At 42.0% G+C, this 25,833-nt stretch overlaps 1 protein-coding gene across 6 annotated transcripts in view; it reads left to right on the top strand.

The window, feature by feature from the left end:
• Positions 1-25,833, top strand: part of Tenm2 (teneurin transmembrane protein 2) — a 942,842-nt gene that overhangs the window by 545,493 nt on the left and 371,516 nt on the right. For 5 of the 6 annotated variants that reach the window (XM_059270357.1, XM_059270356.1, XM_059270355.1 and 2 more), the window contains one exon: positions 22,771-22,980. The exons of the other annotated variant lie outside the window; for it this stretch is intronic. In XM_059270357.1, the coding sequence (XP_059126340.1) occupies positions 22,771-22,980 (210 nt within the window). The remainder of the gene's footprint in view (positions 1-22,770; positions 22,981-25,833) is intronic. 6 annotated transcript variants of the gene reach the window in all.

The raw sequence follows: 25,833 nt of genomic DNA, 5'->3' as shown, positions 1-25,833 counted from the left end.
TTGGAATCCTGTTATTAAAAAATCTTATCTTTGATGAGAAGCTAAAATTAATATATGTGCATAGTCATCATATAGCTAGCTGTAAGATGTATAAGGAGTGAACTTTATGTACATAGATATAAGAATTAAGTCACATGTGTAAATACGAGAAATAATTATATTCACAGATGATAGATAGTAAAAATTTATCCTAATCACCTAGAGTTTTAAACAAGATTATCATAGAAATAGTGATAAGAGAACCTGCTGTTTCCCATCTAGATGCCCTTTGCTTTGTTGTCTTAATAAGATACCTATTTTTTAAATTTTTACATTTAGGTATTTTCTTTATTTGTATCATGTGCATTTGTGCACATACATGTGCTGCGGTCCTTGTGTGGCAACAGGAGAGCGGCTTTTAGGAGCCAGGTGTCTCCTCCCACCATGTTGGTCCAAGGGACGGACCTCAGCTCATCAGGCTTGTGGGGCAAGCACCTTTACCAGGCACAAGATAGATATTTTAAAGGCTTCCAGTTTGAACCTAGGGTATTCTGAGGTTGGAGGTAGTTAGGTAAACCTTGGACTATGAAAAACACAAATACACTGAGGCTTCAGCTTTGATGGAAAACACTTCTGTCTTGATGGGAAGCAATGTCAACAAAAGCAGTCCTGTGGTCATGATCTGGCTGTGTTTCTGCTCAGGACAGCCAAGGACTCCACAGGTCAAGGTTTGGGAAGGAACTGAGAAGCAGAAAAGGAGACCGAAATGGCTGGTTTTACCTCCTTTCTGTGTTTCTCCCATGTAAGAAGTCTCCTTCAGAAATGCTGGAGTTATATCAACTGATGCTGTTTTAATTGACCTTATGATTCTTGAAAGCTTAAGGAGGACGCTGCTATTAGCTGTTTATTGCCTGTATCTATGCTACACATGGAATTTCCCCCACTCCATAATTCTCATCCCCCTATTACCACAGCTTTGATAAACTTAATAGAGAACCATCAGCAGGGGATGCTTGAAATGATATTTAAATTAATTGAGAAAGGCTTCCAATTAAGCTATTGGAAAATATATACATATCTTTGTTAAAATTATAGGTCGTTGGCTTGTTTTCAACTTTTGTAGGGTTTGGGGAGTTTAAACCGCTCAAGTCAAAAGTGGAACTAATAAAAGCACAATTGAACTTAATCTATTATGTCAAGATTTACAGTAACAAATGATGGTTCTTCAGCTATGAAGATATCATTAAGCATATGCCAAGCAATTGGCGCATGACTGTAATAGGTTCACGAAGGAAGGGCTTTTTTTCTAATCGTATTCTGTGGTGTTTTTCCCAAGACGCCAGCAGCTTTTATAAAATGATGGTTATATCTCCTCATTATAGAATCTAATCTCCCCAAAAGACATTCAGCAGCTGCAAAACGCTAGCATCTTTTAGTTGTAAATTGTTTTTTATTATTTATCCCTATTTAACTAAAGAAGAAAAGGCCATCCGATGATTTAACAAGATGAGAATTTAGTGGTTTTAACGTTTGACAGGACCCAATTGGTAGCCCGGGCATTGATCTCTTTAGATATGGGCTTAATAGTCATTGATGGCTTTTCTCCCCCTGTTTTGTTTTTGTTTTCTTGTCTCTACTGGATAAGCAAATCTGCATGATTGGATCTTTTATATTTCTGTTTAGCGTGGAATTTGAAGCTGTGTATTCTTCACAGAATTTAAGGAATTGCAGGACTGGATCTGAGAGAGCACAGTAGCCCACTGAAGGTCAAGTTTTGTACCACTGTAATCTAGATTCTTTACCTACAAAGTGGTTCAGGAGAGCTAAAAGAGGGGAGCTGCTGCCTGAGTAACCAGTTCTGTGATTTGCTGTACTCATCTAGTGGCAAAAGGTGGTCACCTGGGGAATACCATTTTAAGACCTTAAGAAAGTCATCGTTGGCATGGGAGATGGCTCAGTGAAGAAATGCTTGCTCAAGTCTGAGGACCTAAGTTAAGATCACCAACCCCCACAAAAAATAGATAGATGATAGATAGGTAGATAGATAGGTAGATAGATAGATAGATAGATAGATAGATAGATAGATAGATAGATAGATAAAATAAAAGCCAGGTTCAGCTGCAGCAAAGCCTGTAAACCCAGCCCTAGAAGGCAGAGACCAGGATTCCTGCAGCTCACTAGCCAGCCAGCCTAGCCAACCGGAGAGCTCCCAGTTTGGTGAGAGAGACCTGTATAGCAAGGTAGAGAAGACACTCAATGGCCATCTCTGGCTTCTCCATAAGTGAGCCACATGGACACACACACCTACATACACATGAACACACATACCTACACACACAGGTGCACACACACACAGCACACGCACAATACAAACAGAAAGAAAATAAAGGAAAAGATTGTGTTCTGAGACTGCTGTGTGGAATTTAAAAATAAAATAGCACTAATGAGTTTCTCATCACCCCATTGGTAGAACTCTCAGGGGACAGGCAACCAATTTAAATAAATAAGGTTCCATAACCCTTGGGGAGCTTCTGGGGTGAGACATCCATTTTAATGGAGACTCCCCTTGAGAAGAGGAGATTTTCACTCATTACATCCTTTTCAGGAGATGGCTGTGATGTGACTTTGTGGGGATGTCTCCTCTGTTTCAGTTTTAAGGCGAATGTTTGCATTTCCCTACAGGACTCGGCATGCTTTTCTGGAAAGGTTTAAACACATTCTACATCATTAATACTGCATGTCTTTCTAGACTGGCAGGTCACTCAAAATGAACTAAAGTAGCTGTGCATTCTGCACATGATTTTCTTCTCACTTGTTCTATATAGACTGAAGCTGTTTATTTGTGGCTGTTTCCTCTCCAAGCTTTAGAATTTCGACTTTTAGACAGAAATACTTCCTCCAGCTCTTTAATAAAATAACAGCAGCAGAATTCAAGTAGTAAAAAAAAGGTATTAATCTTTATATAAATAGCTGCTTCCCCTATCATGAGAACTACTGGGAACATAGTACTGCGAGAGTCTACAGTTCTACTTATTCAATAATTGTACCAGTAATGCTGTTTACCATTCCATTTGTATTATTTATATGTCAACCAAAGGGTATGAATGCTAAAAAATAATTTCCCATCACCTATCTTCCATTTCTTTTTCTTTTAAACACCCTGCAGACACAGTTCTCCTATAAATAATAATAAAAAGGTGCTATATTAATATTTCAGCAAAGATTCCCATCTATTCATGCATACTCACAAATACATGTTCTTTAATATCTACACACACCCCTCCCTACAAATTAACTCTGCCTGGGGCTTGCAAGAAAATCAGGTCAAGTTAAAGGAGAAATCAGAGAAGAGGACCAAAATTAATTTACTACTTTATACCACATGTGAATATGAGTTTGCAGGGGAAACGGCTGTGTTCGGAGTTATTCACTGGTGTTTGATGAGAGCCGCTAACTGTGGGGCATGAACACTGGCACCTAGACAAAGATGAAAGTTGAACTCTCTCCTTTTAGATTTTCTTAAATCTCCTTAAGGTGGCCTCATTGAATCTGTTCTGTTCCAACCAAAAGTCCTTTTAGTTGGTACCTCCTTCCTAGAGCATAATTTTTTGGGGGTGGTGGTAAATAAAATCAGAGTTTGCCTATCTTAAAAGAATGTCTAGGCAGCAATTGCAATCAGTTCCCAATGTTTAGAGTGCTTTTCCATGGAGTCATGTCTAAAGCAAGTGGGAAATGGTTACAGAAACTGAGTAGGAATTAACCTTTTCAGCCATGTTTATTCATGAGACATCTCTGGCTTCTTTCTCTCATACCCACATTCATCCATCAGCAAGATATATTGACTTTACCTTCAAAATGTATCCATAGCCTGACTCTTGTCCCTTCTGTCACCACCACCGCCACCCCAGGCCATGCCCCAATCATTTCCGACCTGGATTGTGTAATCACCTCCCTCTGGCCTCTTCTCAACACAAGCAACCACTGTGAACTTTCTGAACTGTACATCAAATCATGCCGCTCCTGCCTCAGAACCCTAGAGCAGCTTCCCATGTTGCCCAGTGTAAAAGCCACAGATCTCACACTGGCCCCTGAAGCCTCCCTCTCCTCATTTCTTATTCAGTTCCAGCCTTACCGCCCTGCTTGCTCTTTCTGGAACACAAGCATGCAGTCATCCCAGAACCTGTACTCTTCTTCTGTCTAAAACATGCTTTCAAAAACAACAGCCTGGCTCCCTCCCTCTCTTCCACAAGGTCTCAGGATGAATGCATCTCAACCAGGAGGTCTTCTTTGAAGGCCCAGAATTAAGTAGCACTTACCTCATGATCCATTCAGCCATTTTCTATACTTCTTACCTCTCTCTACTTTCTCCTAGAACCATATAAGCCTATGAGTGTGTTGTTTAGATATCCACAAATATAGAGCATTTTGTTTTATTTTTAACTTAATAATTATGTAAATGTAACCCTTATCCTATATATTTTTGTAACTTCTCTTATGTTTTTCTTTAATTTCATACGTATACATACATAAAGAATTCCAGCGACTCTTGTCACTCTCTCCTTTACGACATCCTGCCCATCCCCAACAATTCCCCTCTTCCCTATCAGTCTCTTCCTCACATTTATGTGGTTTTGGTTTGTATTGGGACACATTGAGTTTAACTAGGGCCTTCTGTATAACCATGGGTTTCTAACTATCCCTTGGAGACTGATGAGTCAGTCTAAGTACATGACTGAACACTATGACCACCCCCTCTTCCAAACCCACCAGAATTCAAAAATTGATGAGGGTGGAGAATGGCCACATGAGCCTCTCCTCGATCCATGACTGAGTGATGACAGACAGTCTTGTGTGGGCTCAATGCGAGTAACCACTGCTGCTATGGGACCACGATTGCAATGGTCATCATGCCCAGGACAGCAGGAAATAGAATTCCACATACTTTCCCCCTATCTTTGGGCTCTTACATTCTTTATGTTAATCACCAAGGCATTGTATTTCCTTTTTATTCTTTGAGAATTTCATACATGCACATAATGTGCTTTGGTCAAATTCACCCCCCCCCCCCAGTTCCCTTCCCTCTAACTCTTCCCTTATCCCTCCATCAGATTCTCTCCCAATTTCATGTGCTCTTCTAAAAAACTCATTGGGTCCATATGTGCATAGGTGCAGGGCCCCCTCCTAGAGCTTGAGTAGCTCTCAGAGGCCACATCCTTAAAGAAAACTGATTCTCCCCCTCCCATCAGCAATCAGTTGCTCATAACTTCTCAGCTGGCTGTGAAACGTCATGACCTCTTTCCCTGTCTGCACTAGAATTTTTGCCTGGCTCAGTCTTACTCATGCAGTCACAGCTGCTGTGAGTCCATGTGTGCGACTGCCCTGTTGTGTCCAGACACAGGGGACAGCTACAGTGCAACAGTGTTGTCTGGGCATGCTCTGGATCTTACATTCTTTCTGGCCCTTTTCTGCTTTGGGCCCTGAGCCTTAAAGGCAGTAGTTAAAAACTGGATGCTAAACTGCCGTGTATTCTCAGCACATGGTGTGGCCATGAGCATTTATCATATTTCCTTGCCATGAGGGGCTTCTCTAGTTAAGACTGAGCATGACTTTTGTCTATGGGTATAAATTTAAATATTAAGAAGGCAGTCTGACACTAAGTCAGTTCAAAGTAATAAGTTTTCTATCTAGGGCCTAGGACCCCTCAGCCGTAGGTTTTTACTATGTTTATGGTATCAGGCATGAATTCTTTCCCATGGAGCCAGCGTCAACCCCAATCATAGAGCAGTTGGTTGTCTCCATCACTGTCATGCCACTATTGCCTCAGTGTGCCTCTTGTGTGGCAAGTTGGTATTATAACTCACAAGTTCACATCCAGGTGAGACATCAATGCCCTTTCTTTTCTAACAGCCTACATAATACCTCTGACACTATGAAAGACAGAAAACAAGTTGTACCTAGCATAGGCACAGAAAGATAAATGTTGCCTCTATCTCACATGTGGATTCTAGCCCCAGATCTTTAGATTTGTATTTTTTAACCTGGAATGTTATCATTTCTAAGAAACTGGAAAGGGGCCATTAAGGCATGGGGTGCCCTAAGGGAGTGGGGAGAGGAGACCATAGGTTAAAGGAAAGTAGAGGGGAGTGATACTGGAGGGGAGAAGTCAGAAGGTATTGGGAGTGGGTTAACAGAAATGAAGGATGCAGGAAAAAGCCATATAGAATCCAAGTACTTTGTAAACCAATTTGAAATATAAGTTAAAAAAAAATTAGAAAGAGGCCATCGTGCCTAACTGGATATGGCTGTTCCTATAAGCCAGGGTTTATTAACCAAAACCCTAGTGCCAGATGTGGGATACTTCCTTATGAATTGCTCATCAGGGAGGCATCAGAGCCACACAAAACAAAACATCTCTTGTAATTCCTCTCTACTGCCCACCAGAGCTGTTTGCTAAGACCCTATTCCTGAAGACAGCATGCACCTATATTGCAAGATATGGAGAAATAAGCCAGAAATGCATTCTGATTTTTATGTTTTCTTAATGTCACTTATTTACTTGTTGTTATTATTTTTGACTTCTTTCAGAATATAAGCTCCAAGAAAACAAAACTTATTAAAAAAAAAAAAAAAAACCTCATGGCCCTAATCCATACCATTGAGGATGGCATGTATTAGACAGTGAAAGATTATTTATTAAGAAGATAGAATAAAGAAAGAAAGGGAAAGGAGAAAGGGAACGGAGGAAAAAGAGAGGGGGAAGGAAGGGGGAAAGTAGGGGGAAGGCAGAAAGGGAGGAAGAGGAGAAGGGCAAGTGTTTGTGAAACCCTCTTAGATTGGCCAAGAACGTCAGTGGAAATTCCCTGGTGTTCTTTATCTTCTGTGCAGTCACTCTTAGCTGGGTGGGAGCTATTTTTGTTTATGTGCACATCTGCCAACACTTCTCTTTGCAAACAGTATGACTAGTCTACTGAGATCACAGGGAAACCTGGTGGGGCTAGGGAGCCCACCATTCCAGTTTCTCCCTGGGCATTGCCCACCTTCTCCCTCCCACTTGCCAAATGAGGCAAAGAATGAATACGTCCCTCACAGGTGAATGTTAATTACTGTTTGCACCATGCTTTGAGATCCACAGATGAAAGCAGTCATAAAAACAAAAAAGTGTTATTACATCAAGAATGGTTATAGACTCTCATTTAGCTCTGGAAACTGATCAAGCAAGAATGTTGAATCATGGGACTCAGGCTGGCCAAATATTACACTTGTTATAATTAATTTGAGCTTAAGTTTCAACATAGTGACATGTTTCCTTTAAATAAAGTTAAGTCCTCTCTGGGTGAATAAATCTATGTGGGTCTTAATTTTCAGTTGGGAATGAATTTTTTTCAGATATTCAGAGGACAGAAAGAAAAATATATCTCTGACTTCTGTTGGGAAAATACCCAGACAAGTGGTTTACTTTTGAGCCATCTTCTAAATGATCCTCTGTCTCTTTGACCCCAGGAGACTGTGGCAAGAATGATGACAAAATTATGGGGATTTAGAGCAGGAGCTGAATTTGAAAGGCCTGGAATCCTTTCTCACTGACTGGCAGAACATTGTCTATCTCTTTGGTGACCAAGGCTGAGATAATTCCTGTGATTCTAAGCCTATTACCTTCCAAGGGTGCTGACTCTGGTTTTATTCAACAATCATCAGAGAGCTTTCTACATATTTTCCCATTTTGTCGACAAATATTTATTAATCACTTTATGCAATAGACCCTGTTGAGCAATTTGGAAGAGGGAAAAAATTTCAAATGACAATGATGTAGATTCAACAGCCACCCATAATAGAGGCTGCAGGACAATAGTTATTCAATAAATGTGTGCAGAGTGGATGATCAAGAGGGTGGATAATACTCTGGAAAGAATGATGGAGCATAGGCCTAGGGTTTCCTTCACATTGGGAAGAGCTCTTGTTGGGGAGACCTATATGAATGCAGCATATACAAAGCTTAATCTGTCTTCCTTAACTTTCATCACTTCCAGTTGTGACAGCTCAGCTAACTCATGCAAGTCCATTTCTTCTTCCTTGGGTCATGACTCAATTATCTGAGGATTGCTACACCTTCCCCTAACTCTTTTCCAAGATCAAGAGCTGTCCAGCCTTTAACCTTATTTCTACTGCCCACATCCATCTTAATTTCCTCCCCTGGGCAGCTCAGTGTCTTATCCAGGCTCTAAAGATATCATCAGCCTCGAATGAAAAGGATCAGGAAGCCCTGATGTGCTCATGCCAGCATGGTGTGCTGTAGGAGTGTCCTTCCTATGCCAGTTCCCCCTCCTGTCTCCCGTCGCATGAACTACTTCATTATGGACCTCTTCTTTCATGGGACACATGTGTGTGCATCTTGAGAGAACCCAGTATTTTAAAGATCATAGTTTGGCTAACAAAAGTATGATGTTACATATATATATGGAAAGGGCACCTGTTTTATACGTTCTACATTACAACTGTAGAATTCTGACTCAATTGTATGATTTGCTGGGAAGCCAGGTTTTCTTTGTCTTAGTTTAAACTTTGGGTTTTCTGTTTGTCCCCCAACTTGAATATCAGAGAAGAATATTATTGGAAGTCAGATTCTTCAACTTAAATCAACAGCCTACTGTGTGGTCTAGAACAAACCATTCCTTTCTTCCTGAATCACAGTTTTATAATCAACAAAGTGAAGTGTTTGATCAGTTAGCTGCACTGAAGTTTCCTGCTAGAACTAGTATTTGATAGGGTTTGTACATAGATTTCTTGACTTTCCATGGTTCATTCTATGATTTTCCCCCTTACCTCTGGGAAAGAATACTATCTCAAAAGCTATTCTAAATAAAAGAATTACAGAGGGGGTGAGCAGAAGGTCAGCTGTAGCCCCAAATTCAAGAACTTAATAGCGGAACCACTTGTGAAATATGTGTAAGGTACCATCCAACATAGCCTTTGTTCTGCATGTGTAAAAGATGGCCTTGTTTCCAGGAGGAAAAAGTGTGGGTATTTCGCATGTGTCAATTTCGCTGACTCTTTGGTCCCATCACCTCTGCCATGATGACGTTCACTAGTTGCACACACAAGCCTCCCTGTGTCTGACTGCAGTGGCAGTCCTTCATGCCTCCTGGCTCACAAATTCCTCCCTCACTGAGGCTTTCCAGCATCTCCACCCTGCTTGGTGGTTGCATCTGGCTGGGCAACTATGATTACGTGAACACAATGTCCAAACAATCCCTTTCCCTGCTCTGCCTCCTGGCAGCCATTCCTTGGTTGTGCCTACTGCAGTCTCTGCCAATGTCTCTCTTTATTTGATTCCTTCTTCCTTTCACTTTCAACTTCATCGCTTCCTTTACTTCACTCAAAATGGCTCCCAGATGTCAGGCAAATACATTGGAGGGTTAGGAACGGAAGACGCTCCCAGTTGTATGTTAGTAATTATTATTTCAGTACCGCGGAGAGCAATGCCAGGGTGGTGGCCAGAAAGCTCTCTATTGTGGTCAACCCTTGCCTATGGCTTTGAGGCTCCATTCAGAACCCCACAGGTGGTAGGGATGACAAAAACTCTACAAAGAAGCTGTGCAGTGAGAACCCTTCTCCCAGGAGTGCAGGAGCCAAGCTTTACATCGTGCCATTCAAAGACCAGATTGCATCTGGGCCTGGATGGCTGTCATAATGTCAGCCCACTTGGCATTTACCTTCTTTTCCCAGGCTGACCTCTGAAGATAGGGGCAGGCTCCAGGGGCATTGTTCTAACCGTGCACACGCTCTAGCCATTGTTTCCACATAGGAGAGCTGCCGGTTCCCTTCCAGGCCAGCACTGTAATTTTATCAACTCTGGCTCAGAGAAACCTATATTTATAATGCTAATTAGGAGGGCACACATTTAATTTGAGTGGAAGACTGTTTGTATCTCGCTGAGCCTGATAGCGCAGGGCTCAACCGACAGCACTCAGAGGCAAAGCAGGCCTTTCTCCCTTCTCCAAGTATTTGAAACAGGGCTACTCTTGCCAAACAATTTCTCTGTTGGATTAAAAAGAGAGAGAGAGAGAGAGAGGGAGAGTGCTGAATGCACTGGAGCTCAGAAAACTTTACATTTATCTCTTGCCTGCATAATATATTCCTCTGTGCACTGAGAAAACATGCCTCTTATGTTATCTAATTGTTTCCTGACACATTTAGCAACATTTCACACTCTTTAAAGTGACATTAACATTGCTGACAGTGGAGGTACTTTCATTAGATGGGCTTTGAGTTGTAGCCAGTATGCACTGCAGGTCTTCAAACAGGCTTGTAAAAGGCGAGGAAGGCATTATTTATGAAAATAGCGCCTTTGCCAACACTGCCTGTGGGTGCATATTAATTTTGCTGACATTGGTCAATTTAGGGTATTTGTGTGAGCACACACACACACACACACACACACACACACACACACACAACTTCTTGTGAGCTGAGCTTAGACACCAAGGTCCAGTGACCAATTCATGGAAAGTCTATGAAGCCCCTTTCTGGTCACATATTTTCAACCACAACTAACAAGTGTGCAAGATCAGATACAAATTGGTCATTTCATACCCATACCCAGGCTAGAGGCTGAGGAACCATGCAGCTGATGCACGATGAGCGTGGTCATCTACCTCCAAGTATGGTAGTCATTCTCTTCTTCTCCCTTACAGCCTCCCCTGTCTTTTAAGGTTGCCTTCTAAAAAATGTTCAGGACTCCACGCTGCTGCACTGATCAACAGTATTCCCAGAGAGTGTTTATAATGAGCCTTTTGGAATCAAGGCCCCCACAGAGACACAGGAAGAGAAATTTGAAGCCTCATTCTGGGGTTTCTGAAAAACAAAAAATTAAGCCAGAGTTAGGTGAGAAAAATACAGTTCAGGGTATATATGTCTGCTAGGGTACAAACTCTCATTTAAGGCTGGCCTAATTATTGAGTCCCATGGGATTGAGTTTGCTCTCTATTACAGTGATAAACACCATGACTAAAATCAAAATGGGGGAGAAAAATGTTTATTTGGCTTGCGTGTTCTGATCATAGTCCATCATGAAGGGAAGTCAGGGCAGAAACTCAAGGCAGGAGCTGAAGCAAAGGGCGGGCGGGGAGGAATGCTGCTTGCTGGTGGTATTCCCCATAGCTTGCTCAGTCTGCTCTCTTAAAAAACCCAGGACCACCTGGGCATGGGTGATGCCGCCCACCCACAGCAGATTGAGTCCTCCCATATCCATTATTAATTTAAAAAATACTCTCACAGACTTTCCTACTGGCCAATCTGATAGAGACGTTTTCTAAGTCAAGATTCCTTCTTCACAGGTTTCCCTAGCTTGTGTCAAGGTGGTTAGGGGCCCGAAAGCTAACCCACACTCTATGCTTGTCAGGTAAGCAGAATAATATTTAAAGATTATGGGATTTAAAGCTAAGAGGAGAATTCACTGCAGACCATTAAGACACCTCTTATACTGCTAACCTTTCCAGCCAGACAGACATCCTGCCTTAGCCTACATGGAATTCATGGCTCTTCTTTCTTTCCATCTCTAGCACTGAAGGACACTATGTAGCCATTGTCACCTTAGTTTTACTCATTATTTACTGCGTGACTTTTTCATACCCCTAGATCTCTACAAGCCTCAGTTTACTCCTATAAAACAGGGATAATAATAGTGCCTGCCACATAGAAGGGATGAAAGGATTATATAGACTCCCAGCCATGCAGTATGCTAAATGTATTTCCTAGCACAGTGTCAGTACTCAATATCCAAGCACTGTAAATGAATGTTAGTCTCTTCCACTGTGATATGGGCTGAGACTCCAGTCTTTCTCTGTCTTGGAGAGATTTTTTTTTTTGACTGAATATTGGTAGGTAGAGTCTCAAGGCATCTAATCTTTACCATCTTATTAAGGACCATCCAACAAGGAATAGGCAGGCTGTGAATGTTGGCAGCAAAGAGATGAAATAGTTCATGTATCTGCTGCCCAGAGCTCATGTTTTATCTTTGCTGTCCCTAAAGCACATAGCAAAACACAGACATACGGGTGAGAACTGTTTGCTATCCGCAGACAAAGCCTTGGAAAAGGGACGCATCCAATAATGGGAGTGAAAGCCATTACCATTTGTAGAGCACTTTAACATTTGCAGTGTACTTTCATATATGTTATGATTTAATCCTCAAAGGGTCCTGGAAGGGAAGTACTACATCTATCTCCTTCCCTTTCTGCATGATAATAATACTTACCATTTACTTCAGAAAGTTCACATAAATGTCTCAGTTAATCCTTATAATAACTAGTGAGGAATGTTTACACACATTTTGTTTATCAACAGTTGAGCACAGAAAAAAAGATAGGGGACTTGTCCAAAGTCACCCAGTAGGTCATTGAGAAAAACCGAGATTTGAACTTCAGTGTGGCTCCAGTACCAATTATATTATCATTCCAGCGATTGGTACTTCATACCAATCTTTAAATTCCATTCTCCTTTCCTCTGAAGGATGGTGTGAGCCCTGGAGCCTGAACATCTGAGTCCAAATTTTTTCTCCCTGTCAACCTATAACCTCATGTTGTTCAGCTGTCTCATCCTTAGAATGGGATGATATTACCTGCCAGGAAAGTTTCTTGTGAGATTAAATATAAGAATATGTATAAAGAGCTGAGGACTTATGGCTTGTGTATCAGGAGAGCTTGTTGGATCTTGGAAACTGGCAGTATTATTTTCACCTTCCCATGTCATTTGGACCCACAGGACGATGTGATGACACATTAAGATATGTCATGAAAGATGCTTGCTGGCAGAGCCTTTGGAAATTAGTCTTCAGCATGGACTTAGGGACTTCTAAATCTTTCTGTAGAATTTTTCTTCCCACTCACTGTCTTTGACTGGGACAGTGTCAAATTGGTTCAGGCAGGGCAGGGAGACCACTCAGTGTGTCCACTGTCATCTGCATGTCGTTCAGACAGTCTGTTTAGAAGGGGACTACAGCACCCGCGCGAAGCAGGGGCTCGATATTCTAAGCCACTTGGTTTTGAAGAGGCAACACATATTTAAAATTGGAGCCAACTCTGTTACTGCCATGCCTATATTATTGTAATAACTAAACTTCTTTTTAAGTCCCTTAAAAACCAAAGACCAATAGCTACAATGCCCAACAGTGAAGTCAACACCAAGAACATTGATATAAACCCGTTAAGGTTTTGTGAAGTAAAGTGTTATAATTGACCAATCATGGTGTGATTTATTGTGTACAGCTTTAGGCTGGGCATTAGGGTACAGAATGTATAATCCATGGTCTTTGTTCATTGCTACTCAGGGTGTCATGAAAGACCAGGCGTGAGACAAATACATAGGCTAGTGTGCTGCAAGAGCAATGATGGAAGAATGTCTCAGATACCGGTGAGTGAGATGATGAAAATGCACCTGTAAGAAGGTGGTCCATGATCAGGGTCTCTAGGGTGGATGAGGTAGATAGTGAGATCACTGATTTGAGAAGGGAAGATGTTATATGTATAGTGGGGGGGGAATATACAGGTTCCTTAGTACATTGCTTTGCTGTGGTTAAGGTATAAGTAATAAAGGAGTTCTATGCAAGAATTAGAACCAGGAGGCCTGAAAGACAGCTCAGTGAGGAAAGATGCTGTCTGTCAAGCCTGAGGACCTGAGTTCAATCCCTAGGACCCACATGATGGAAAGAGAGAACCAACTTTTAAAGGTTGTCCTCTGATTTCCATATATAACTTCTACAGGCACAACATGGCACATGCCCCCCAACACACACACATATAATTCATTAATTAATGTGCTGTATAAGCGATGGGCAGTCTTGTGAAAGTTAAGATAGATGTGTGACATGAGCAAGTTTGTGCATCCAGAACTGTGTTGGCTTTTGTACAGAGGGGACACAGAAGGGAGACACCAGAGACTGGAAATCCTGAACCATAATGCGTTAGACGTTTTTTCTTCAGATACTACAACACACACCTGAAACAATCAACTTATAGAGAAAATGTTTGCCTTGTCTTACAGTTTTAAAGGTTTTTGTCTATCCTTTGGTGCCCTATCTTATGTGAGCCTGTGCTGAGACATCACTGCATGATTAGAGCCCATGATAGAGCTAAACTCTCACGAGGACAGATCAGAGTGTCACACCACAGCATCTTACACAGGCATACCCCCCAGTGACTCAAAAGTTTTCTACAAGGCCCCACCCTTTAAGCAAACCAGCCTCTCTCAAGAGTGTCGCACCAAGGACCAATATTTGTCATGTGGGCCTTTGGTGGACATTTAAGATCCAATTTGGAACATGCTGTCTAGACTGTGCTGTTCAGTACGGTAGCCACTGGCCTCAGGAATATATAAAGTCAGTGGAAAGTCTACAAAATTGGAGTCTGTGTTATGCTAGCCTCACATGAAGTGTTCAGTGGGCGTATGTAGACAAGGAGCACCCCCACCCCCACAGAGCATTATGCCAAGCAGCACTACATATCAACAAATGATAATTCTGCCTCATCCTAATGATATAAATGAAGATACAAATAGATTTTCCAGGCAGGAAGTGTTTGAGGACCTAGAAAGATGGCTCAGCAGTTAAGAACACTTGGTGCTCTTGGCAGAAGATCTGAGTTCACTTCCCAGCATGCACATGGGACAGCTCACAACAGCCTGTAGCTACAGTAACAGGAGATTTGAGGCCCTCTTCTGGCCTGCACAGACACCCACACACACCACACAACCACACAACACACACACACACACACACACACACGCACACGCACACGCACACACACACACACACACATACACACAATCTTCAAAAATTCATTTGAAAGAACGTGTTTGAAGAGCCACAACATGTTAATAAAAAGTATTGTCCAGGCCTATAGGAAAGATTTGTATCCTCACAAGAGCAAGCTACACTGATTCATTGCATTTTACCTCATGAATATGAAAGACATGGCATAAGGAATTACAGAAAATATTTCACAAGTGAACTCTAACCTCCATCTATATAACCTGATCTGAATTTGACACCTCCTAAAGTGCAGAGCTGCTTGGGAAGTGTGATGTGTAAACACACAACCTGGTGAGATGTAGTGGCAACACCCAAGAACACACAGCCCCAAGCTGCGAAGCAGTTCATGCTGGCGCTCCTGTGCGAGCCACTTGAACTGGGGCTGCTCCAAAGGCATGCCGCCCTTCCAATAACTCAAGTACAAAAACTTGTGTGCCATCGGGGTGGGGGGGGGTGTGCCAGGACCCTCATTTGAAAATAACTTGTTTTCAAGGAAATGCTTAACTGAGCTTCGGTGAGTTCATTAAAGTGGGAGTGAAGCAGGCAATTCGGTCTCGCACTGTAAAAATCAGAACTTTCCACGGCGTGATATAAAATAGAGCGAACCCAGTTAGACCAGTACTACCTCACTGAGACGACCTAGGTCAGAACGAAAATTCCTTGGGTGAAGGCACATCACCTAGAACTGTGTTCTAGCATTCTCTCTGAGTCTCCTGTCACAATAGAAGCAATTCTCTCATGACACACAGGGCTCCCCCAGCTCCCGGGGAAGGTGTATCCCTCTCAGTAACTAATTACACTCACTTCAGGCAAATTTTACCTCTCTCAAACATGCATAAGCTCCCATGTTTGATTCCCACCAATACTGTAAATTTATTTGTATGGCGTCTACATGTGGGCAAGGAAAAGCTGATAGGATCACACTTTTCACTCCTAGTACATGTCACCCCTTTTTTGGTTTTGGGAATCCAATATTAGGGCTTGTGCATGTTAGGCATGTTATATGCCCTGAGTCACACCCCTACAGATCTGCCCAATTCTTACCAATTGAAAAAAAAAATGGAGCTGATGCAATACTGACTCAAACCACATATATACGTATTCTGATCCCAAACACTATGCATTTGACTTCAGGGTTTCTCAGCCTCAGCACCACTGTATGTGAGGATGGACCATTCCTTCTTATGAGGGACTGTCCTGAGTCCTGTAAGATGGTTAGCAGCCTCCCCGACATCCGCCTACTAGATGCTGAAAGCCTCCATCCCCTGCCACTGCTGCTGTAACCAAATACCTTCAGACATTATTATCGAATTACGTGTGTAGCTGCAACATTCCTCCAGAGGAGAAGTGATCTAGCATAAGATTAGTAGTAAATATTTGTAACCAGGAAGATAAATTGATAGAAAATTAAAATGTGTATAATGAAATCTATAGCTGTATTTTCATTTTGAGATGTTCCACTCATCAGATATCATGTTTGCATTCTGCAATCATGATTGGAATTTCTGCCAGGTGTGGTGGAGGTTGTGTTATTAAAGTCATTTGTGTGCTGGGGAGGGTGAGGAAAGAAAATTATGAGTTCAAGGCTGGCCTGGGCTACATCGTGATTGGCAGGAGACCACAGCTACCTTTGTTCTTTAAACAAACATAGAAGATGCAGGATAGAGATTCAGTACCGCCAATCAGGGTGGTGATGTAAATCTTGATGCCAGTTAGAAGGTGCTTTGAGCTTGAGTTTCTTGCAGTGCTGAGAGCTCAGTAACACTGCTATCCATGTGCTTGATTGGGAAGAAGTGGACAGCCATCTGCTGCATCCCCGCCACACTCTTTGGCACCTGCGATGTTCTTATAAACACAGTAGTTACTTCCCACCAGAAATACTTTCTCTGGGACCCCATGTTCCATTTCTTGTTATTTAACAGGAAGGGACTCAGCCTAAAGAACATGCAAATTTTTTTTTCTGGAGGCAGAATGCCTGGAATCTATTTCTAGTTCCACTAAATGGCTTCATGGCATTGGCCACGTCATTTTCGCGCTAAGGCTTGATGATCAGTTTGAGGAAGGCTGATTTTTCTTCTGAGTGCCAACGACAGGCTCAAAGCTAGGTTAAAAGAGGAACAAAAAAGGTTGGCATGGAGAATGAATTGATTCATATATTGAAAAGTTTGGAGGCAGGGGTGCTTCAGGCTTGGCTGAATTCAGGTGTTCCACCAACAGTAATCAGTAAGTTTTCTTCTACTTTTCACATCCCTGCTCATCTTTCGTTGACTTCATTCACAGGCAGGATCCCTCCTCCCTCTTGGTAGAAAGATGTCTATAGTCATTTAACCCTCACACTCTCCCAGGTTCAATCTCAACCTTCTGTGGAAAAAGAATATGGCTTAGTGAAACATCGAAATGGGTATTAGGGATTGGAAACCAGTATTGAGGAAAGTTGTTTAAATACTCTCTAGCTAGCTGTTTTGCTTATATCAAAACAGTCTTTTTGAACTCAGCTTTAAGAAAGAATACTATTTTTATTAAGCCCTTAAACTTATGGTGCCACAGGGGGTTTTCAGGTTTTAAAAAGCCTGGCTTCTGCCTATGGTTAGCTACCCCCCTGGGGATGAATTCTGTGGTGCATTCCAGAAGAGCACCAATGTGTACTTTTTAGTTACCACCCTTATATGATGTAGGCAATAGTACAGTGAACCATGCAAGGCTTAGGTCAGAAGATTGGAGTTCAAACCATAGCTCTACAGCTGCTAATGGGGCAACCTTTGGTCTCAGCTTCTCTTACCTGTGAATGGGAAAGAAATTAGAATGTAATTAGATCTTGAAAGTTCCGTGAGTGTTAAAGGAGAAAGTATGCATAAATTATTTAGTTCAGTTCTTAGCATAATGCAAGATCACCTACTACATGGAACAGGTAAGGAGTCTGGAAGTTATTGCCACTGTCAACCTGATAAGCTCTAGAATTACCTTGGAGACAAGCCTCCATCCAGGTGTGCTTTGTTAAGGTATTTGAGATGGGAAGACCTACCCATTATGAATACTGGGGTCCTTGCTCTTTGCCTCCTGACTATGGATACAATGTGACCTGCTGTCTCAAGCTCCTGTTGTCAAGACTCTCCCTCCCTTTGAACTAAGGGAACAAATAAATCCTTCCTTCCTTAGGCAGCTTTTCTTACGTATTCTGTCACAGCATCATGACAAGTAACTATCAGAGCGGCTGATCAGATTTATATTTGTATTCCTTTGTTCCTGGTACTGTTTTTTTTTTTATTTTGTTGTGTCTTAAGCATATCTCTCTGCTCCACCAAATATCCTGACACCCCATCACTACATAAATCAATTACGTATTGCCTACACAGAACACTTTAATATCAGTTCACCATTAATCTTTCCAATGAAAAAGAACCAGTTGTTTTTAAGTGAATTTGGGGAATTGTTCTCCAGCACACCCTCTGTCATAAATTAGTGAATATATTAAAAATGGCTGGGCAGAGCATCAATTTCACTGTGACTATTTATTGTTTGGGGAGGATGAAAAGAAAATGTAGCCCTTTGAACTTGTTGGATGAAGTCTCGAAGTCTGGATCTGAATCTATGTGCGCAGCAACATGGCACTGTAATGGGCACAATGGGAGTTGGAGCAATATTCTTCCACCACAGATGGTGTATGATGAAGCTTTCAGGGATGACTGCAGTGGTTGAAGAGTGAGAGCCTGGAGCATGGATGGCAAATAAGCCCTGTACATCTGCTCCCTCTCCTCATCCATGTCTATGAGTTTTCTAATTGATGATGTCACTAGCTTCCCACTGGAAGCTAGGGCATACCAGAATCCTTCTCCACATGGCATTTCAGCAGTCACGACCCATCTATCAGACATTGCATGGAATTGCTTTGTCTGGCTACAGGTCTGGCTAAACAGAATTTTTATGAGTGGAAAACAGTACAAAATCTTACTCATCTGAAAACAGATACATTAGCAAACTGAATTTGTCTCTATGATTAAGGTCACAGAGAATCCAGTCATGCAGATAATCAGAGTTTGATTCACATGGGGGATCCTGGAAAATCCATGTGCCTACACACTCACATGTGTGAGATCATAGGAACTTAATAAATGATATGTTGCTACCCTTGCACGTTCCTCTTTACTTTATAACAAATCAGTTCAGTGTGGTTTTCTGTACATTTGCTGAGGACTTCATACTCATTCACAAAGAACCTGGAGAACCCATTGGGAATGAGGAGTTCCTGCCATACTTGACCTGGGACTCCAGCTGGAGCTGTCACCTGGTTAGCTGCCCACCCAGGCTAAGGCTTTCTGTAAGAAAGCAGAGTCCACAAAGGGAGCCAAGGAAGTTCCAGTTTTCTCCCCTGTGCCTTGGAACCCATTCGTATCTACACAGATGGTCTCTGTCAGTTGGAATAGTCAGGGGCAAATGCAGCCTAAGCGAACAAACGTAGCAAATGACCTAACAAATAGGGAACAGCACACTGTTTTGACTCAGGGCAGATCTCGGGATTCCGAAATTTCCCAAGTAGTGGTAGGTACCAGCATGAAGAATGGAAGAAGCTACCAAGGCAAAATCAATCAGAGTTCGGAGAAGCAGGGAGCTAACAAGGGCCACACGATACTATGATGCATAGTCACAGTACACGAAGCCACCCCAAAGCTTCCCCTGTGCTGTGACTCTTCTTCCCTTGTCCGTATTTGTGTGTATTAAAAAGTTCTGTTGTCTGTACTGTGTGAAATGAGTTCATGCTGGACAGAATCCCCAGAAGTTCATGTAAAGAATGATTTCACAACAACTATCCCACCAGGCTCCTGGAAATTTGCACTCGAACCTTAATTCTACCTCAGTCGCTCAAAGGAATTTTTTCTTTAAAAATTGGCTTCCATCCATCCTTGTTCTTCAACATCCAGTTTCAGATCTGCCTCAGTAACACACGCTCTAAAGCCTATTGATTGTGACTTAAAAATCTCTCGCTACCTGAGCCCTACTAAGTGGACATCAGCACTGACTTCACAGGGCCTGGGCAGGACCCATCTGCAGTCCGAAGCCTTGAAGAAAGGTGGAGGGTAACGTCGTTACAAACTTCAAAACAAAATGACAGAGAAAACTTTGAATTCTGTCAGACGGTAGCTGCTATGTGTGGTTATTCAAAGATGTGCCTATTTGAAATCTGGAAGTTGCCCTGGGATTGGGAGGAGGCACCTTGAAAGTATCTCTCTTGCATAAATTCCTTACCTTTTATGTAACATCATTACTATTTATTGTTATTATGATTACTATTATGATTATTATTATTTTGATTACCACATTACCATGCTATTTGGGCAAGCACCAGGAGTAGATGCAGGGTGGATTTGGGAAAGACAAGCCCAAGTTTAAGCCCTGCCCTTGACATTTTACTGACTGTTAAACATCACTTCTTTTTCCATTTCCTTGTCTATAAAATGAGGATATTCTATTCTCACATTTTATGGGAACATGTGGTCACTCTAACCTAACGAGGTTGTTTTGAGGGTTCAGAGAGATGATGCAAGTCAACAGATCAGTGCAGTGAGCGGCGGATAGACGCCATGCAATAAGCAATAGCAGTTACAATGGTGGTAGTTATCGCTTTATTGTTAGAAGATCTATGAGAGAATTATTGATGAAATGCTAGCATTGATTCTGATAAAACTCCACAGCACCCAGTCCAGAGCACCTGGCAAAAATACCATATCTTATATTGCTCCCCAACAGCTATGAATGTATTGTATGCTTCAAATCAAACTCCATTTACCCGTTGACGTATCAGAGATGGTTCATCATCATTTCAGTTATGTTATTGGTCAAGAAACTTAAGATTTGAACTTTGGGGCTGGACAGATGCCTCAGTGGCTGGGAGCAGCTCTTCCAGAGGACACAAGTTTGGTTCCCAGCATCTACATGAGTCAGCTCTTATCTCCACCTACAGGAGATCTCACACCCTCTTCTGCTTCCATGGGACCGTGTACATACATGTAGGAACATACTTAGAGACACATAAATTTTAAAATCTAAAAACCAATTACACTTTAAAGGTATCTTATCTCCTCCACTGTGTGTCACCTCTGTCCCTCCAAAGGGTGGCATGCTAACGGTGGTTTGATGCCTCATTGCTACTGTTCAGCCCATTCTCTCCCAGAGAGTGTTTCCTTCAGAGACTTGCTGAAGCATCCACTCTTTCAGGAGTCCTTATTTCCTTTTCTCCCCTGAACCCTACCAGGCATCTCCTTCCTCTGCCCCTATAGCATCTCCTTCCTCTGCCCCTACAGCATCTCCTTCCTCTGCCCCTACAGCATCTCCTTCCTCTGCCCCTACAGCATCTCCTTCCTCTGCCCCTATCCTCTGCCCCATAGTATCCTATGTTAGTACATTCCACCACCCTGAGTTTTATCACCTGAACCTCACTAGAGGTGATCTCTGAGGGCTGGATGATGAGGAATCCTTCGGATTCAGCAAACTGCACATGCACTTATTGAACCCAAATCATCCATCTAGGGTACCATGTAGTGCACTTAATAATAAATCAAGAAATGTAGTTATGAAGGGAGCAACAAGTGTTGGTATCTACCTGGATGTCTGAAAATACCTCTCTGTGTGTAGTTCTTCAGGGAAGTACAATTCTTCAGGCATAGACACTTCCCAGCATTGAACTGTTTGTATGAACCTCAAGTTTGTTTTCCAAACATCCTACCCTTCCCTCTATACCCCAGCTTGATGGGATGCTCCTCCTAGCTCATTTTCATTAGTTTGCTTATGAGCAAACGAGCCAGCCACCAATTACAATGACCCTGGATACAAGGACACAGTTGGTGATGAACACATAGCAGTTGTCATCGCTCAGAAGTCAGTGTCAGGAGGCTGCTTCCATGAAGAGGTGCCAATAATCATCTATGTGAAAGGGACCTTCTCTAGCCAAAGGCAGCTCCAGGTTACTGCCAACTCTACCAGCCTGACCACTGTTCCCTATGGCATGGAGCAGCCATGCTTTGCCACATAGGAATCTGCCACGATGTCCAAATCAGTCACATGATACAGGGAATGATCAACTCACTGGCATGAAGATATGAGCCCTTTCCACCTGTTTTCACCTTCTACCCTAAGCTAAAGGATTTGATTTAGTGAAGCCTCCTTATTTGTTCACTAGGGACACAAGTCTAAGCAACAGATAATAATAGAGTCTATGAGGATGTTTAAATGGGCAGATAGGCTAGAAAAAGTAGTTCTCGTTTCAAGCAGACAAACATGGAGAGTTTTACTGAAGAGAAGCAGAAGTCTTGAGAATATTGGCCAGGTGGTAGAAGCAGTGTCCACTAAGGTGGGAATGAAAAGCTATATAAATGTGGAGTGGCTTGGCATGTTCAAATAAGAGAAATAAGAATGCCCAATTGACTGGATAATAAAGAGCCAGGTGGAGAATAGGAAGGGTGCCTTCTGGGTGAAGTAGACCATCCAGAGAAGGTAGGGCATGCCTAGCATTATGGGAAGTTCAGAATTCTTCCCCCATACAGTGGAAAGCCATTGGAGGGTGTGAAAATGATATGACCTGATTTCTACCTATGAAATACCATCTTATAATACCGTACTCCTGTGGGGAAGACATGGAGTCATGGCAGGGTTGGTGGGCAATTTCTCAAGAGCCGAAATTGGGAACCCAGCAAGGAAATAGTTTAGGAAGAGATGAGGAGGTGTAGCAAAGGAGATAGAAAGACCGAGACCTTTCTGGACTGATTTCATTCAAATGGATGCCCTTTTTGAATTATATTAATAAAGTATCAAGTATCATACTACCAGTGGTATGCATTTGGTCTGGTGAAGAAACAACAAAACCATTGTGAAAAGCTCATCTGGAACACTTCATTTAAAAAATATATTTATATCATCAGCTGGTTTCAATGTGACTTTCTTAGGATGCTCTCATGACACTCATTGCTGACCTTTGACCCCTCTGTCCTCTTTCCCAGGTCGTCCCATTCCACCTACATCCTCGTCTAGCCTCCTCCCATCTGCTCAGCTGCCTAGCTCCCATAATCCTCCACCAGTTAGCTGCCAGATGCCATTGCTAGACAGCAACACCTCCCATCAGATCATGGACACCAACCCTGATGAGGAATTCTCCCCCAATTCATACCTGCTCAGAGCATGCTCAGGGCCCCAGCAAGCCTCCAGCAGTGGTAAGGAAACTCTGTGGTGTCTGAATGTGTGGTGTTTTGTGGTTGACATTCGTGAGTCTCCAGCAAAATGACAACTACTGAAACAAAAACTGGGAGAAGGTGGTGTGGGGAGCATCAAGGTGAAACACATTTGTCATTTTTGTGGCATGGTAGTTCTAAGATGCATCTGTTGAAGGTCACAGCTGTTGGGGAGCTTTTACTGATTGTAACAGGCTCTGGGCCTCCTTCTATGGGAGGAATTTGCCTGTGGCTACGTGTGAGAGCATGCTGGGCTCAAAGGTGAAGTGTGGGGAGACACTGGAATATTGAATTTTGTATTACTATGATTCTGGTCATAGCCAAGTGACCCTGGACACCCTCACGTGCCCTGTTTATGTGCGTCTCAGTTCCCTTTCTTTTTATCACTGGCTTCTGCCTTCCCCTTCCTTGCTTGTTTTATACGGTTTTGCGATTAAAATGTATTCCCTTGACATGAATACCGAATGTCGTGCCAAGACTGAAGTGTTTAGGGTACGACCTCGCTATGACCCTCTGCTTGTGCCACTTCACTTGAATTTAACGAGCTGATCAAGAGGTACTGTGATAAACACAGCTTCTGAATTCACAGTTCGTGTTTGGGTTTTCATAGTCGCAGAACAGAGGGAATGAACATGAAGTTCTGTTCCACTTTTGAGGATTATGTGTCTCAACTCCCATTCTCTAAGTCTTAGATAGAATTGGCCCAAGCACAACAATAACCAGGCCTTGTTTGGGATTCATCCCTTGGTGGACCGTTCACCTGAACAAATGAATACAGAAGAGGGAACAGTTGCCTAAGGATTTAGTATCCATGGCCTGAGGGGAGGCCATGGTACAAATTAGCTACTCCTGACCCAAAGCTTTGGCACTGCCTTTTGAGTTAGCCCCTCATGATGTTCATTAACACAGCTCATCAAAAGCAAGAGAGAGATTTGCATGTCAAGAATACTCCCTAAAAAGACTGCTTTGGCTCTATCCATGAATATAAGCTACCAATGGTCTCAACCTCTCCAATTATAGAAGACCTCCTAAATACATTAGGATGATTCATTCAGCAAATGGACCAATAGACTGCTACTTGTGATGGCCTATGTCCTTCTTCAAAGCCAGGCCTGATATATTTAGCAAACTCATATTCTTTTTTTTTAAATTATCTAATCAAATCTCTCATCAAATGAGCAATCCATTGTTGATATTATGAAGGCCTTTAATCTACCATAAATCTTTATTAGAACTCATCAGAGCTTCTAGTTTGAGAGAAATGTGATTATGGCACTCTTAAAATGACATTACATCATCGGGGTGATTGGTTTATCATTTGGAGAAGAGACATCAATCATAACTAACATAACCACACAGTAAATGAATTCAACCTTTCTACCGTGGAACAATGACACCATAATTGCTCAAAATCAGCCTTAAAATGAAATCGGAAAATGCTCTTTCTTCAAAGATGATGTTAACTTAATGGAATATATTATGAAAAATCATGTTTGAGGAAATTCTATATAATTAAAAATATGTGGAAATATATTCCCTTTTTTTCTTTCATCAGAACCTGATTTTAGCTACAGTGCTATTTTTTCTTTTCTTTCTTTTTTTTTTGTGTGTGTGTGGCAGAGATTATGTTGCATTTAATTGAACTACCCTCACTTGTGTTTTGCTACTTTTTATTTCATACTATGTAATCGTGATGAATATTGTATTATGAAGGACAAGAGGCTTTTAAAATGAGGTGCACCTGCTGATAGCTTTTGAAAAACAGACAATTATTAAAGAGAAAGTGAGCTTTTAGAAATGGCATCCTTTTATGCATGTATGGATACCCAAGCAAAGATGAGTTCCATAAGCGAGGTCAGTTCTTATCTCAGGGCCATCTAGAATGTTTTCTTAGTGATAGCACACAGGGTGATTTCTTTCCTTTTGGATGCTGTATGAGATTGTAGGTTGTCAATAGAAGATTTTTGTTGGCTTTGTATAGAAATCAAGAGCTCATCATTTGGGTGGACAGAACAGATCTGTGTGTTTAGAGCCAAAATTATTCATTTTTCATCAGTTACACCAATTTGTTCAGCTCATTTAAAAAAAACTGGTAGTGATTTTAGCTTCACCAAGAGGAGAAAATGCTACACAAATGTGAAGGTCCATTTTCATACCAAACAAGAGCCTATGTTCATATGCTTTCTCCAGCAGCGGAGGGGGGGGAGGGGAGGGCACGACGGACGGACCTGATTGAATAGTAGCCTTGTTCTCAACAGGCTTATACTGGAGGATGCGCTAAAGCTAAAGCAATCAAGTAGTGACTCAGTTTCCTTCACTCCTGCTTGGCTAAAATGAGAGCTTGCCCAGCTGGAGCATGTGTGTGCGCACTTGCATGTGTATATATCTCTGGTGGAATGGATTAGGGGTCCAGGGCAAATTGGGGTTTCTATCAAGATCTGAATGCAGTTGTCATGAATTTAAATTTGACATAAAGGATTGAAAATGGAGTTTGACACCAAAGACGTAGAGTGCAGCGCGGTGCTGGAGTGTTTTCAATTGAGTTTGATGAAAGGGGCTGAATTTGTCAGGGGTTGTCACAGCCCCGGCACAGGGCCCCTGTGTTTGGGTGTGTTAAGTTTAGCTGGATAATTACACCGAATATTTTTAAGTTGGTCCCTTGGCAATGACACTGGAATCTTAAGATCATGTAGCAGTTCAGACTTTGTTGGTTTTTTTCCCCCCTTAGTTAAAATAGCTTCCAATATATTCAGCCCATCTACAACAGGAAAACATTATTTCTTGCCCTCCTCTTAGTGTGTCACTGATTTGATATTGTCAAAGCCTGTCATTAGG

Source organism: Peromyscus eremicus, chromosome 8a, assembly GCF_949786415.1.
Source record: "Peromyscus eremicus chromosome 8a, PerEre_H2_v1, whole genome shotgun sequence".
In the NCBI taxonomy this organism is placed as follows: Eukaryota; Metazoa; Chordata; class Mammalia; order Rodentia; family Cricetidae; genus Peromyscus; species Peromyscus eremicus.
Note: the sequence above shows the minus strand (reverse complement) of the source record. Positions and strands in the feature narration are given on the sequence as shown.